At 39.5% G+C, this 16730-nt stretch overlaps 2 protein-coding genes, 1 long non-coding RNA gene and 1 pseudogene across 3 annotated transcripts; all 4 read left to right on the forward strand.

Moving 5' to 3' along the window:
- The first annotated feature begins 11 nt into the window (after nt 1-11).
- LOC116225170 lies at nt 12-1705 on the forward strand (annotated as a pseudogene).
- Nucleotides 1706-3875: 2170 nt separating this feature from the next.
- Nucleotides 3876-6022, forward strand: LOC122132520 (hatching enzyme 1.2-like). The gene is made up of 8 exons (XM_042707204.1): nt 3876-3944; nt 4041-4082; nt 4186-4267; nt 4375-4515; nt 4608-4725; nt 5081-5298; nt 5426-5507; nt 5632-6022. The coding sequence occupies exons 1-8, from the start codon at nt 3876-3878 to the stop codon at nt 5819-5821; spliced, it is 942 nt and encodes a 313-aa protein (XP_042563138.1). The 3' UTR covers nt 5822-6022.
- Nucleotides 6023-8180: 2158 nt separating this feature from the next.
- On the forward strand, nt 8181-10330 carry LOC122132521 (hatching enzyme 1.2-like). Its single transcript, XM_042707205.1, has 8 exons — nt 8181-8249; nt 8346-8387; nt 8491-8572; nt 8680-8820; nt 8913-9030; nt 9389-9606; nt 9734-9815; nt 9940-10330. Exons 1-8 carry the CDS (start codon nt 8181-8183, stop codon nt 10127-10129), a joined length of 942 nt encoding a protein of 313 aa, XP_042563139.1. The 3' UTR covers nt 10130-10330.
- Nucleotides 10331-13635: 3305 nt separating this feature from the next.
- Nucleotides 13636-14615, forward strand: LOC122132522. Its single transcript, XR_006152215.1, has 3 exons — nt 13636-13891; nt 14019-14352; nt 14461-14615. It is a non-coding gene; the product is annotated as an uncharacterized LOC122132522 (long non-coding RNA).
- The last annotated feature ends 2115 nt before the right edge of the window (nt 14616-16730 follow it).

Raw genomic sequence — 16730 nt, forward strand, 5'->3', positions numbered from 1 at the left:
AACTGCTTCATTTAAATGATCGTTGGCATACATTTACAGTGTCACTAGAATAACTTCAAAAATGACATTTCATCTTTCAGCTTCCAGTGAGCTTTTAATGGAAGGAGATCTTGTTGTGCCAAGAACCAGGAATGCTCTGGCTTGCTGGAACAACAACTGCTTATGGAAGAAGTCTTCTAATGGGAAAGTTGAGGTCCCCTACACAGTCAACTCTCAGTTTGTAAGTATTTGTTGTATTTTTTAATATGCAATATATATATTTCAAAGCACCCCCATTGAGCAATGGTGCTTAATGTTTGTTGTGCTTTTCAGCATCCGCTGCTAAGAGGAAAATTCAAAATGCCATGGCAACCTTCAACAGAAAAACCTGTGTTCAGTTTGTTGCTCGCTCGACTCAGAGGACTACATCAGCATTGAGAACAGAGATGGGTGAGTTTGTCGACTGTAGAGTGTTGAAAATGTCTACGTCCACATACACCTGCTTCCTGGAGCATAGCTTTTCTCTCTTAAATGTAAATCCCACACTAATTATCCTGCTGGTAACACTTTATGTAAAGATCAATGTAATGACACCAGTGAAGACCACTACTAAATGAATACCAGTTTGGCATTACCTGCAGAATTACTACTAAATATTCATTAATGCTGATTAGTGTGTGACTGACTGGTAATTAGTAACATAATGTCATTAAACACATCCTGGTTGCAAAGCATAATTCTGTGAACAAATGAAAGCAAACTTACAGTAATTAATACATACACTAATATAAGTTAATGACACCCTGTTGTAACTGTTGCTGTCATTGTTCCGCCCATCTTTCTCAGGTGCTTCTCCAGCCTTGGGAGGACAGGAGGCAAACAGGTGGTCTCCCTCCAAAAGAACGGTTGTGTTTACCACGGCATCATCCAGCATGAACTCAACCATGCTCTGGGCTTCTACCATGAGCAAACCAGGAGTGACAGAGACCAGTATGTGAAAATCAACTGGAATTACATCAACCCACGTAAGCCATATTACTTATGCTTAATTCTCTCTCAGAACAATTCAAATGAACACCGACTATATCTAAAATAATTCTTCATGAGAGATAGTCATGTTTTTTAAAGCTCTTGTTTGTCTGTCTTTTGGCAGGAATGGTTTACAACTTCCAGAAACAACGCACCAACAACCTGAACACTCCATATGACTACTCTTCTGTGATGCATTATGGGAGGTAAGAAAATGGGACCCACTGAATAAAACGTATTCATCAAGAGCTGTTTTACCTGTTTACATTACTAAATATAAATATGTTTTATTAAAACTTTTACAAATCACTGTTCAAATTTCCTTCTGTAGAACTGCTTTCACAGTCCAGAATGGAAGGGAGACAATCACTCCAATTCCAAACCGAAGTGTGAAAATTGGACAGAGACAGGGACTGTCCACCACTGACATCCTGAGGATCAACAAACTCTATGGATGCTGTGAGTATGACCTCCTGCATCCTATGGTGAAACATCGTATATCTTTGAGATTGCTGAAATGATGAGTACTGCAATCCAATTCTGACAATCTTCTCCTCTTCCAAACAGAACCAAACCCAAACTGATGCTGTCCCAGTCTGGAACCACCACATCACGTCTTGATCACAGAACACAATGTGACAGATGAATATGTACTGTAGATGTCTTGTGAGCATCACTACTGTCATATTGATATTACTGGAAATAAAATGACTGAAAATAACTCATTGTCTTGTTGTTGCTCTACTATTTTTATGCAATATGGCAAAATAATCTATTTCCAGAATCAGAAACATATCCTCTCAGTATCCTTCTTGTAAAGAACAGCCGCACAACAGTTCACATTAACACATATGAGCCAAAATGTCAACAAGTTATGGAACTAAGAGAGCAAGTGTGTATATGTGGGCCCAGTTCAGATTTTCTGCGGGCAGAGTCATACAAATTCTAAACGGAGCCCCAGTGGGGTCTCTGTGGAATCGTCCACAAGGGCTCATCCATGGAAATCCCACACAGGTCCATTGTGGATTGGGCCATGATGGGCCCTCAGGATCATTTGCCAATGTGGCCCAGTATAGGTCGACAATGAGCTATCTGTGCTGTGGGTTTGCCCATGTTCGCTTCTGTGGGTCGACTATAGGACATGGGACCCTCATGAGAGCTAACTTACAGAGCTTCCATATGGGTTCAGTGGGGTTTTGCCCATGATGGGCTCTCCGTAGCATCTTTAACATGGGAACAGGAATTGGCGCAGAGTGTGGGCACAATATGGGAAGCGTCCAGTAGACTATGCCCTTACGAGACAGGGCAGTTTTTTTTCTTCTAAAACTAGCATGCTAACTGGCTAACAGCCAACAGACTTGCCTTGCAAACACCATCAGGAGTGCTAAAACTGATCAAAGTTATGAAACGCTTAAACTGTTGCATTTGGCAAAATATTTATATACGTTTAAAAAACCCTGTAAAAACCCTCAACTATGACAATAAATTGGCATTAAACTGACAATTTGAAATACCATGCAAATGTTTGTCTGAAGCAAACATCATGATAGTGTTTATGTTTATTTTTCTACTATAAATAATACAAATAATAAAAAACTCTTCCTTCATGTGATCTATATGGAGAGGAAGTATGGTTCTATGGTGGTGCAGTGGGCTAAAACACAGTAGTGCTCCACAAAACACAGGATTTCATAGAATTACAGAAATCAGAGTGCACAATATTCACTGTCTAGCTCACATAGGACAATGAATTCATCATGTCATCCACTTTCACAATGAAAATATGCATCATTGACCTTTTCTCATTGGTACTTAAAATACATTACACATAAAAGATGATATACGAATATGAAAATAATATATAAAATCAAATATTTTAAAAGACTTTTTCACATACTGTAACACATTTGTGTGATATGAATTTAGTCAACAATGCCACTGAATAGGTTAGAAGACCTACAGATACTGCACTCTAATTGTAAGCAATCTTATATGAACAAGTTTATTCCAAATGCCAGGGCATGACTGATAGTTACATTGAAGATTTGATTTCACACTTTTCCAGAACCTTGGAAAAAGTTCCACAATTTTCACAAATCGTTTGAAAAGACCTTTATTAGGAGGGTCATTTAATTCTGTCTCATGCCGTGTGTGCTTACCTTAGTCTGCGTACTACCTCTTATTGTTATAAGACATTGCCCTCATTTAAGGGTCTGAAATAATTTCATCAGAAGAGATGGTTAAGTCTAATCTTGTTGATTGGTACGGTTCCATTTCCTGAGTACAGTTAGTCTGCAATATTAATCTCTTAAACTAATGCAGCATGGCTTTGTGTGTCTTTGACTACCAAGGCACACCTTACTTTGAAACTTCTCTCAAAATGTAGAGATTTTAAGAGATGATGAGGACAAATAAACAGAATAGTATGCCTTAGTGCAGTGGTTGGATTTCTGAGGACATCTTTGTGAGTATTTCAAATTTGAAAAGATGTAAGAATTTTTCTGCTGATATGATCTGGTAATAATATCTAATTATTCTTTATAGGCTGCCCTTGCAGGTCTTCAAACAACACCTTTCAGTTAAGGCATGCTTCAAGATGTCACTACTATCAGAGGCTAACGCCATCTTAGAAGGTGATCAAAACAAATAAACTCACCATCATGTCTTTGTTCAGTTGTTGAATTTCTGGGAGAGGTGGTGGTGTCCTCCCATAAGAGCTTCCATTAGACACCTGACCCTGACAGCCGGCCTAAATCCCCCTGCAGACACACCTGCGGAGGGCTGTATAAAAGCTCAGGTGAGATGGGTCTCACACACCGAGCCCCAGTGAAGGAGCCGTCCACAGCATCTCCACACACTAAAGCAACATGGACCTCAGAGCCTCCATCTCCCTTCTTGTGCTGCTGCTTGGCCTGTCCATGGCTCTGCCTGTCATGGTAAGAATGCCTGAGATATTCAGAACTCTATCTTTAAATACTAATCGTTTGTTTGTACCGTTTCATCTTCACCTTTTTTATTTGATCTGTCTCTAGGAGGACGGTGATGAAAATGAGATTGTCTTTGAGGAGCCTGAGGTGGGTCTGACCAAAACCCAGAGGCAGAGTCGTTTTAAAGAGCTTTATATTTAATTAAAGCTGGACATTTTATTTGAACATTTTGGTTTTTATTTTTTCTCAGGAGGACGGTGATGAAAATGAGATTCTCATAGAGGAGTCTGACAGTGTGGACATAACTACACAGATTCTGGCAACCAATAATGGTCTGTTTCTCATTATTCAAACTATTTAACTGCTTCATTTAAATGATCGTTGGCATACATTTACAGTGTCACTAGAATAACTTCAAAAATGACATTTCATCTTTCAGCTTCCAGTGAGCTTTTAATGGAAGGAGATCTTGTTGTGCCAAGAACCAGGAATGCTCTGGCTTGCTGGAACAACAACTGCTTATGGAAGAAGTCTTCTAATGGGAAAGTTGAGGTCCCCTACACAGTCAACTCTCAGTTTTGTAAGTATTTGTTGTATTTTTTAATATGCAATATATATATTTCAAAGCACCCCCATTGAGCAATGGTGCTTAATGTTTGTTGTGCTTTTCAGCATCCGCTGCTAAGAGGAAAATTCAAAATGCCATGGCAACCTTCAACAGAAAAACCTGTGTTCAGTTTGTTGCTCGCTCGACTCAGAGGGACTACATCAGCATTGAGAACAGAGATGGGTGAGTTTGTCGACTGTAGAGTGTTGAAAATGTCTACGTCCACATACACCTGCTTCCTGGAGCATAGCTTTTCTCTCTTAAATGTAAATCCCACACTAATTATCCTGCTGGTAACACTTTATGTAAAGATCCAATGTAATGACACCAGTGAAGACTACTAAATGAATACCAGTTTGGCATTACCTGCAGAATTACTACTAAATATTCATTAATGCTGATTAGTGTGTGACTGACTGGTAATTAGTAACATAATGTCATTAAACACATCCTGGTTGCAAAGCATAATTCTGTGAACAAATGAAAGCAAACTTACAGTAATTAATACATACACTAATATAAGTTAATGACACCCTGTTGTAACTGTTGCTGTCATTGTTCCGCCCATCTTTCTCAGGTGCTTCTCCAGCCTTGGGAGGACAGGAGGCAAACAGGTGGTCTCCCTCCAAAAGAACGGTTGTGTTTACCACGGCATCATCCAGCATGAACTCAACCATGCTCTGGGCTTCTACCATGAGCAAACCAGGAGTGACAGAGACCAGTATGTGAAAATCAACTGGAATTACATCAACCCACGTAAGCCATATTACTTATGCTTAATTCTCTCTCAGAACAATTCAAATGAACACCGACTATATCTAAAATAATTCTTCATGAGAGATAGTCATGTTTTTAAAGCTCTTGTTTGTCTGTCTTTTGGCAGGAATGACTCACAACTTCAAGAAACAACGCACCAACAACCTGAACACTCCATATGACTACTCTTCTGTGATGCATTATGGGAGGTAAGAAAATGGGACCCACTGAATAAAACGTATTCATCAAGAGCTGTTTTACCTGTTTACATTACTAAATATAAATATGTTTTATAAAACTTTTACAAATCACTGTTCAAATTTCCTTCTGTAGAACTGCTTTCACAGTCCAGAATGGAAGGGAGACAATCACTCCAATTCCAAACCGAAGTGTGAAAATTGGACAGAGACAGGGACTGTCCACCACTGACATCCTGAGGATCAACAAACTCTATGGATGCTGTGAGTATGACCTCCTGCATCCTATGGTGAAACATCGTATATCTTTGAGATTGCTGAAATGATGAGTACTGCAATCCAATTCTGACAATCTTCTCCTCTTCCAAACAGAACCAAACCCAAACTGATGCTGTCCCAGTCTGGAACCACCACATCACGTCTTGATCACAGAACACAATGTGACAGATGAATATGTACTGTAGATGTCTTGTGAGCATCACTACTGTCATATTGATATTACTGGAAAATAAAATGACTGAAAATAACTCATTGTCTTGTTGTTGCTCTACTATTTTTATGCAATATGGCAAAATAATCTATTTCCAGAATCAGAAACATATCCTCTCAGTATCCTTCTTGTAAAGAACAGCCGCACAACAGTTCACATTAACACATATGAGCCAAAATGTCAACAAGTTATGGAACTAAGAGAGCAAGTGTGTATATGTGGGCCCAGTTCAGATTTTCTGCGGGCAGAGTCATACAAATTCTAAACGGAGCCCCAGTGGGGTCTCTGTGGAATCGTCCACAAGGGCTCATCCATGGAAATCCCACACAGGTCCATTGTGGATTGGGCCATGATGGGCCCTCAGGATCATTTGCCAATGTGGCCCAGTATAGGTCGACAATGAGCTATCTGTGCTGTGGGTTTGCCCATGTTCGCTTCTGTGGGTCGACTATAGGACATGGGACCCTCATGAGAGCTAACTTACAGAGCTTCCATATGGGTTCAGTGGGGTTTTGCCCATGATGGGCTCTCCGTAGCATCTTTAACATGGGAACAGGAATTGGCGCAGAGTGTGGGCACAATATGGGAAGCGTCCAGTAGACTATGCCCTTACGAGACAGGGCAGTTTTTTTTCTTCTAAAACTAGCATGCTAACTGGCTAACAGCCAACAGACTTGCCTTGCAAACACCATCAGGAGTGCTAAAACTGATCAAAGTTATGAAACGCTTTAAACTGTTGCATTTGGCAAAATATTTATATACGTTTAAAAAACCCTGTAAAAACCCTCAACTATGAATAAATTGGCATTAAACTGACAATTTGAAATACCATGCAAATGTTTGTCTGAAGCAAACATCATGATAGTGTTTATGTTTATTTTTCTACTATAAATAATACAAATAATAAAAAACTCTTCCTTCATGTGATCTATATGGAGAGGAAGTATGGTTCTATGGTGGTGCAGTGGGCTAAAACACAGTAGTGCTCCACAAAACACAGGATTTCATTAGAATTACAGAAATCAGAGTGCACAATATTCACTGTCTAGCTCACATAGGACAATGAATTCATCATGTCATCCACTTTCACAATGAAAATATGCATCATTGACCTTTTCTCATTGGTACTTAAAATACATTACACATAAAAGATGATATACGAATATGAAATAATATATAAAATCAAATATTTTTAAAAGACTTTTTCACATACTGTAACACATTTGTGTGATATGAATTTAGTCAACAATGCCACTGAATAGGTTAGAAGACCTACAGATACTGCACTCTAATTGTAAGCAATCTTACATGAACAAGTTTATTCCAAATGCCAGGGCATGACTGATAGTTGAAAGAAAGTTACATTGAAGATTTGATTTCACACTTTTCCAGAACCTTGGAAAAAGTTCCACAATTTTCACAAATCGTTTGAAAAGACCTTTATTAGGAGGGTCATTTAATTCTGTCTCATGCCGTGTGTGCTTACCTTAGTCTGCGTACTACCTCTTATTGTTATAAGACATTGCCCTCATTTAAGGGTCTGAAATAATTTCATCAGAAGAGATGGTTAAGTCTAATCTTGTTGATTGGTACGGTTCCATTTCCTGAGTACAGTTAGTCTGCAATATTAATCTCTTAAACTAATGCAGCATGGCTTTGTGTGTCTTTGACTACCAAGGCACACCTTACTTTGAAACTTCTCTCAAAATGTAGAGATTTTAAGAGATGATGAGGACAAATAAACAGAATAGTATGCCTTAGTGCAGTGGTTGGATTTCTGAGGACATCTTTGTGAGTATTTCAAATTTGAAAAGATGTAAGAATTTTTCTGCTGATATGATCTGGTAATAATATCTAATTATTCTTTATAGGCTGCCCTTGCAGGTCTTCAAACAACACCTTTCAGTTAAGGCTATGCTTCAAGATGTCACTACTATCAGAGGCTAACGCCATCTTAGAAGGTGATCAAAACAAATAAACTCACCATCATGTCTTTGTTCAGTTGTTGAATTTCTGGGAGAGGTGGTGGTGTCCTCCCATAAGAGCTTCCATTAGACACCTGACCCTGACAGCCGGCCTAAATCCCCCTGCAGACACACCTGCGGAGGGCTGTATAAAAGCTCAGGTGAGATGGGTCTCACACACCGAGCCCCAGTGAAGGAGCCGTCCACAGCATCTCCACACACTAAAGCAACATGGACCTCAGAGCCTCCATCTCCCTTCTTGTGCTGCTGCTTGGCCTGTCCATGGCTCTGCCTGTCATGGTAAGAATGCCTGAGATATTCAGAACTCTATCTTTAAATACTAATCGTTTGTTTGTACCGTTTCATCTTCACCTTTTTTATTTGATCTGTCTCTAGGAGGACGGTGATGAAAATGAGATTGTCTTTGAGGAGCCTGAGGTGGGTCTGACCAAAACCCAGAGGCAGAGTCGTTTTAAAGAGCTTTATATTTAATTAAAGCTGGACATTTTATTTGAACATTTTGGTTTTTATTTTTTCTCAGGAGGACGGTGATGAAAATGAGATTCTCATAGAGGAGTCTGACAGTGTGGACATAACTACACAGATTCTGGCAACCAATAATGGTCTGTTTCTCATTATTCAAACTATTTAACTGCTTCATTTAAATGATCGTTGGCATACATTTACAGTGTCACTAGAATAACTTCAAAAATGACATTTCATCTTTCAGCTTCCAGTGAGCTTTTAATGGAAGGAGATCTTGTTGTGCCAAGAACCAGGAATGCTCTGGCTTGCTGGAACAACAACTGCTTATGGAAGAAGTCTTCTAATGGGAAAGTTGAGGTCCCCTACACAGTCAACTCTCAGTTTTGTAAGTATTTGTTGTATTTTTTAATATGCAATATATATATTTCAAAGCACCCCCATTGAGCAATGGTGCTTAATGTTTGTTGTGCTTTTCAGCATCCGCTGCTAAGAGGAAAATTCAAAATGCCATGGCAACCTTCAACAGAAAAACCTGTGTTCAGTTTGTTGCTCGCTCGACTCAGAGGGACTACATCAGCATTGAGAACAGAGATGGGTGAGTTTGTCGACTGTAGAGTGTTGAAAATGTCTACGTCCACATACACCTGCTTCCTGGAGCATAGCTTTTCTCTCTTAAATGTAAATCCCACACTAATTATCCTGCTGGTAACACTTTATGTAAAGATCCAATGTAATGACACCAGTGAAGACCACTACTAAATGAATACCAGTTTGGCATTACCTGCAGAATTACTACTAAATATTCATTAATGCTGATTAGTGTGTGACTGACTGGTAATTAGTAACATAATGTCATTAAACACATCCTGGTTGTAAAGCATAATTCTGTGAACAAATGAAAGCAAACTTACAGTAATTAATACATACACTAATATAAGTTAATGACACCCTGTTGTAACTGTTGCTGTCATTGTTCCGCCCATCTTTCTCAGGTGCTTCTCCAGCCTTGGGAGGACAGGAGGCAAACAGGTGGTCTCCCTCCAAAAGAACGGTTGTGTTTACCACGGCATCATCCAGCATGAACTCAACCATGCTCTGGGCTTCTACCATGAGCAAACCAGGAGTGACAGAGACCAGTATGTGAAAATCAACTGGAATTACATCAACCCACGTAAGCCATATTACTTATGCTTAATTCTCTCTCAGAACAATTCAAATGAACACCGACTATATCTAAAATAATTCTTCATGAGAGATAGTCATGTTTTTAAAGCTCTTGTTTGTCTGTCTTTTGGCAGGAATGACTCACAACTTCAAGAAACAACGCACCAACAACCTGAACACTCCATATGACTACTCTTCTGTGATGCATTATGGGAGGTAAGAAAATGGGACCCACTGAATAAAACGTATTCATCAAGAGCTGTTTTACCTGTTTACATTACTAAATATAAATATGTTTTATAAAACTTTTACAAATCACTGTTCAAATTTCCTTCTGTAGAACTGCTTTCACAGTCCAGAATGGAAGGGAGACAATCACTCCAATTCCAAACCGAAGTGTGAAAATTGGACAGAGACAGGGACTGTCCACCACTGACATCCTGAGGATCAACAAACTCTATGGATGCTGTGAGTATGACCTCCTGCATCCTATGGTGAAACATCGTATATCTTTGAGATTGCTGAAATGATGAGTACTGCAATCCAATTCTGACAATCTTCTCCTCTTCCAAACAGAACCAAACCCAAACTGATGCTGTCCCAGTCTGGAACCACCACATCACGTCTTGATCACAGAACACAATGTGACAGATGAATATGTACTGTAGATGTCTTGTGAGCATCACTACTGTCATATTGATATTACTGGAAAATAAAATGACTGAAAATAACTCATTGTCTTGTTGTTGCTCTACTATTTTTATGCAATATGGCAAAATAATCTATTTCCAGAATCAGAAACATATCCTCTCAGTATCCTTCTTGTAAAGAACAGCCGCACAACAGTTCACATTAACACATATGAGCCAAAATGTCAACAAGTTATGGAACTAAGAGAGCAAGTGTGTATATGTGGGCCCAGTTCAGATTTTCTGCGGGCAGAGTCATACAAATTCTAAACGGAGCCCCAGTGGGGTCTCTGTGGAATCGTCCACAAGGGCTCATCCATGGAAATCCCACACAGGTCCATTGTGGATTGGGCCATGATGGGCCCTCAGGATCATTTGCCAATGTGGCCCAGTATAGGTCGACAATGAGCTATCTGTGCTGTGGTTCGTTTGGGGACATGGGACCCTCATGAGAGCTAACTTACAGAGCTTCCATATGGGTTCAGTGGGGTTTTGCCCATGATGGGCTCTCCGTAGCATCTTTAACATGGGAACAGGAATTGGCGCAGAGTGTGGGCACAATATGGGAAGCGTCCAGTAGACTATGCCCTTACGAGACAGGGCAGTTTTTTTTCTTCTAAAACTAGCATGCTAACTGGCTAACAGCCAACAGACTTGCCTTGCAAACACCATCAGGAGTGCTAAAACTGATCAAAGTTATGAAACGCTTTAAACTGTTGCATTTGGCAAAATATTTATATACGTTTAAAAAACCCTGTAAAAACCCTCAACTATGACAATAAATTGGCATTAAACTGACAATTTGAAATACCATGCAAATGTTTGTCTGAAGCAAACATCATGATAGTGTTTATGTTTATTTTTCTACTATAATAATACAAATAATAAAAAACTCTTCCTTCATGTGATCTATATGGAGAGGAAGTATGGTTCTATGGTGGTGCAGTGGGCTAAAACACAGTAGTGCTCCACAAAACACAGGATTTCATTAGAATTACAGAAATCAGAGTGCACAATATTCACTGTCTAGCTCACATAGGACAATGAATTCATCATGTCATCCACTTTCACAATGAAAATATGCATCATTGACCTTTTCTCATTGGTACTTAAAATACATTACACATAAAAGATGATATACGAATATGAAAATAATATATAAAATCAAATATTTTTAAAAGACTTTTTCACATACTGTAACACATTTGTGTGATATGAATTTAGTCAACAATGCCACTGAATAGGTTAGAAGACCTACAGATACTGCACTCTAATTGTAAGCAATCTTACATGAACAAGTTTATTCCAAATGCCAGGGCATGACTGATAGTTGAAAGAAAGTTACATTGAAGATTTGATTTCACACTTTTCCAGAACCTTGGAAAAAGTTCCACAATTTTCACAAATCGTTTGAAAAGACCTTTATTAGGAGGGTCATTTAATTCTGTCTCATGCCGTGTGTGCTTACCTTAGTCTGCGTACTACCTCTTATTGTTATAAGACATTGCCCTCATTTAAGGGTCTGAAATAATTTCATCAGAAGAGATGGTTAAGTCTAATCTTGTTGATTGGTACGGTTCCATTTCCTGAGTACAGTTAGTCTGCAATATTAATCTCTTAAACTAATGCAGCATGGCTTTGTGTGTCTTTGACTACCAAGGCACACCTTACTTTGAAACTTCTCTCAAAATGTAGAGATTTTAAGAGATGATGAGGACAAATAAACAGAATAGTATGCCTTAGTGCAGTGGTTGGATTTCTGAGGACATCTTTGTGAGTATTTCAAATTTGAAAAGATGTAAGAATTTTTCTGCTGATATGATCTGGTAATAATATCTAATTATTCTTTATAGGCTGCCCTTGCAGGTCTTCAAACAACACCTTTCAGTTAAGGCCATGCTTCAAGATGTCACTACTATCAGAGGCTAACGCCATCTTAGAAGGTGATCAAAACAAATAAACTCACCATCATGTCTTTGTTCAGTTGTTGAATTTCTGGGAGAGGTGGTGGTGTCCTCCCATAAGAGCTTCCATTAGACACCTGACCCTGACAGCCGGCCTAAATCCCCCTGCAGACACACCTGCGGAGGGCTGTATAAAAGCTCAGGTGAGATGGGTCTCACACACCGAGCCCCAGTGAAGGAGCCGTCCACAGCATCTCCACACACTAAAGCAACATGGACCTCAGAGCCTCCATCTCCCTTCTTGTGCTGCTGCTTGGCCTGTCCATGGCTCTGCCTGTCATGGTAAGAATGCCTGAGATATTCAGAACTCTATCTTTAAATACTAATCGTTTGTTTGTACCGTTTCATCTTCACCTTTTTTATTTGATCTGTCTCTAGGAGGACGGTGATGAAAATGAGATTGTCTTTGAGGAGCCTGAGGTGGGTCTGACCAAAACCCAGAGGCAGAGTCGTTTTAAAGAGCTTTATATTTAATTAAAGCTGGACATTTTATTTGAACATTTTGGTTTTTATTTTTTCTCAGGAGGACGGTGATGAAAATGAGATTCTCATAGAGGAGTCTGACAGTGTGGACATAACTACACAGATTCTGGCAACCAATAATGGTCTGTTTCTCATTATTCAAACTATTTAACTGCTTCATTTAAATGATCGTTGGCATACATTTACAGTGTCACTAGAATAACTTCAAAAATGACATTTCATCTTTCAGCTTCCAGTGAGCTTTTAATGGAAGGAGATCTTGTTGTGCCAAGAACCAGGAATGCTCTGGCTTGCTGGAACAACAACTGCTTATGGAAGAAGTCTTCTAATGGGAAAGTTGAGGTCCCCTACACAGTCAACTCTCAGTTTTGTAAGTATTTGTTGTATTTTTTAATATGCAATATATATATTTCAAAGCACCCCCATTGAGCAATGGTGCTTAATGTTTGTTGTGCTTTTCAGCATCCGCTGCTAAGAGGAAAATTCAAAATGCCATGGCAACCTTCAACAGAAAAACCTGTGTTCAGTTTGTTGCTCGCTCGACTCAGAGGGACTACATCAGCATTGAGAACAGAGATGGGTGAGTTTGTCGACTGTAGAGTGTTGAAAATGTCTACGTCCACATACACCTGCTTCCTGGAGCATAGCTTTTCTCTCTTAAATGTAAATCCCACACTAATTATCCTGCTGGTAACACTTTATGTAAAGATCCAATGTAATGACACCAGTGAAGACCACTACTAAATGAATACCAGTTTGGCATTACCTGCAGAATTACTACTAAATATTCATTAATGCTGATTAGTGTGTGACTGACTGGTAATTAGTAACATAATGTCATTAAACACATCCTGGTTGCAAAGCATAATTCTGTGAACAAATGAAAGCAAACTTACAGTAATTAATACATACACTAATATAAGTTAATGACACCCTGTTGTAACTGTTGCTGTCATTGTTCCGCCCATCTTTCTCAGGTGCTTCTCCAGCCTTGGGAGGACAGGAGGCAAACAGGTGGTCTCCCTCCAAAAGAACGGTTGTGTTTACCACGGCATCATCCAGCATGAACTCAACCATGCTCTGGGCTTCTACCATGAGCAAACCAGGAGTGACAGAGACCAGTATGTGAAAATCAACTGGAATTACATCAACCCACGTAAGCCATATTACTTATGCTTAATTCTCTCTCAGAACAATTCAAATGAACACCGACTATATCTAAAATAATTCTTCATGAGAGATAGTCATGTTTTTAAAGCTCTTGTTTGTCTGTCTTTTGGCAGGAATGACTCACAACTTCAAGAAACAACGCACCAACAACCTGAACACTCCATATGACTACTCTTCTGTGATGCATTATGGGAGGTAAGAAAATGGGACCCACTGAATAAAACGTATTCATCAAGAGCTGTTTTACCTGTTTACATTACTAAATATAAATATGTTTTATAAAACTTTTACAAATCACTGTTCAAATTTCCTTCTGTAGAACTGCTTTCACAGTCCAGAATGGAAGGGAGACAATCACTCCAATTCCAAACCGACGTGTGAAAATTGGACAGAGACAGGGACTGTCCACCACTGACATCCTGAGGATCAACAAACTCTATGGATGCTGTGAGTATGACCTCCTGCATCCTATGGTGAAACATCGTATATCTTTGAGATTGCTGAAATGATGAGTACTGCAATCCAATTCTGACAATCCTCTCCTCTTCCAAACAGAACCAAACCCAAACTGATGCTGTCCCAGTCTGGAACCACCACATCACGTCTTGATCACAGAACACAATGTGACAGATGAATATGTACTGTAGATGTCTTGTGAGCATCACTACTGTCATATTGATATTACTGGAAAATAAAATGACTGAAAATAACTCATTGTCTTGTTGTTGCTCTACTATTTTTATGCAATATGGCAAAATAATCTATTTCCAGAATCAGAAACATATCCTCTCAGTATCCTTCTTGTAAAGAACAGCCGCACAACAGTTCACATTAACACATATGAGCCAAAATGTCAACAAGTTATGGAACTAAGAGAGCAAGTGTGTATATGTGGGCCCAGTTCAGATTTTCTGCGGGCAGAGTCATACAAATTCTAAACGGAGCCCCAGTGGGGTCTCTGTGGAATCGTCCACAAGGGCTCATCCATGGAAATCCCACACAGGTCCATTGTGGATTGGGCCATGATGGGCCCTCAGGATCATTTGCCAATGTGGCCCAGTATAGGTCGACAATGAGCTATCTGTGCTGTGGGTTTGGGACATGGGACCCTCATGAGAAGCTAACTTACAGAGCTTCCATATGGGTTCAGTGGGGTTTTTGCCCATGATGGGCTCTCCGTAGCATCTTTAACATGGGAACAGGAATTGGCGCAGAGTGTGGGCACAATATGGGAAGCGTCCAGTAGACTATGCCCTTACGAGACAGGGCATTTTTTTTTTCTTCTAAAACTAGCATGCTAACTGGCTAACAGCCAACAGACTTGCCTTGCAAACACCATCAGGAGTGCTAAAACTGATCAAAGTTATGAAACGCTTAAACTGATGCATTTGGCAAAATATTTATATACGTTTTAAAAACCCTGTAAAAACCCTCAACTATGACAATAATTGGCATTAAACTGACAATTTGAAATACCGTGCAAATGTTTGTCTGAAGCCAACATCATGATAGTGTTTATGTTTATTTTTCTACTATAAATAATACAAATAATAAAAAACTCTTCCTTCATGTGATCTATATGGAGAGGAAGTATGGTTCTATGGTGGTGCAGTGGGCTAAAACACAGTAGTGCTCCACAAAACATTAGAATTACAGAAATTAGAGTGCACAATATTCACTGTCTAGCTCACATAGGACAATAGGTTAGAAGTTGAATAGGTTAGAAGACCTACAGATACTGCACTCTAATTGTAAGCAATCTTACATGAACAAGTTTATTCCAAATGCCAGGGCATGACTGATAGTTGAAAGAAAGTTACATTGAAGATTTCATTTCACACTTTTCCAGAACCTTGGAAAAAGTTCCACAATTTTCACAAATCGTTTGAAAAGACCGTTATTGGGAGGGTCATTTAATTCTGTCTCATGCCGTGTGTGCTTACCTTAGTCTGCATACTACCTCTTATTGTTATAAGACATTGCCCTCATTTAAGGGTCTGAAATAATTTCATCAGAAGAGATGGTTAAGTCTAATCTTGTTGATTGGTACGGTTCCATTTCCTGAGTACAGTTAGTCTGCAATATTAATCTCTTAAACTAATGCAGCATGGCTTTGTGTGTCTTTGACTACCAAGGCACACCTTACTTTGAAACTTCTCTCAAAATGTAGAGATTTTAAGAGATGATGAAGACAAATAAACAGAATATTATGCCTTAGTGCACTGGTTGGATTTCTGAGGACATCTTTGTGAGTATTTCAAAATTCTAAAAGATGTAAGAATTTCTCTGCAGATATTTTCTGGTAATAATATGTAGTTATTTTTTATAAGCTGCCCTTGCAGGTCTTCAAACAACACCTTTCAGTTAAGGCCATGTTTCCAGATGTCACTACTGTCAGAGGCTAACGCCATCTTAGAAGGTGATCAAAACAAGTAAACTCACCATCATGTCTTTGTTCAGTTGTTGAATTTCTGGGAGAGGTGGTGGTGTCCTCCCATAAGAGCTTCCATTAGACACCTGACCCTGACAGCCGGCCTAAATCCCCCTGCAGACACACCTGCGGAGGGCTGTATAAAAGCTCAGGTGAGATGGGTCTCACACACCGAGCCCCAGTGAAGGAGCCGTCCACAGCATCTCCACACACTAAAGCAACATGGACCTCAGAGCCTCCATCTCCCTTCTTGTGCTGCTGCTTGGCCTGTCCAAGGCTCTGCCTGTCATGGTAAGAATGCCTGAGATATTCAGAACTCTATCTTTAAATACTAATCGTTTGTTTGTAACGTTTCATCTTCACCTTTTGGATTTTATCTGTCTCTAGGAGGACG

The sequence above is a fragment of the Clupea harengus genome, unplaced genomic scaffold, assembly GCF_900700415.2.
Source record: "Clupea harengus unplaced genomic scaffold, Ch_v2.0.2, whole genome shotgun sequence".
NCBI classification, from domain to species: Eukaryota; Metazoa; Chordata; class Actinopteri; order Clupeiformes; family Clupeidae; genus Clupea; species Clupea harengus.

What these genes read in the sequence shown, in the direction of transcription:
- LOC122132521 (XM_042707205.1), top strand. Translation starts at nt 8,181, where the DNA reads ATGGACCTCAGAGCCTCCATCTCCCTTCTTGTGCTGCTGCTTGGCCTG. An exon ending in GATTCTGGCAACCAATAATG is followed by an intron (nt 8,573 to 8,679) that starts GTCTGTTTCTCA and finishes TTCATCTTTCAG; the next exon opens with CTTCCAGTGAGCTTTTAATG. An exon ending in TCTGTGATGCATTATGGGAG is followed by an intron (nt 9,816 to 9,939) that starts GTAAGAAAATGG and finishes TTCCTTCTGTAG; the next exon opens with AACTGCTTTCACAGTCCAGA.
- LOC122132520 (XM_042707204.1), top strand. Translation starts at nt 3,876, where the DNA reads ATGGACCTCAGAGCCTCCATCTCCCTTCTTGTGCTGCTGCTTGGCCTG. An exon ending in CCATGGCTCTGCCTGTCATG is followed by an intron (nt 3,945 to 4,040) that starts GTAAGAATGCCT and finishes ATCTGTCTCTAG; the next exon opens with GAGGACGGTGATGAAAATGA. An exon ending in AGCATTGAGAACAGAGATGG is followed by an intron (nt 4,726 to 5,080) that starts GTGAGTTTGTCG and finishes ATGACACCCTGT; the next exon opens with TGTAACTGTTGCTGTCATTG.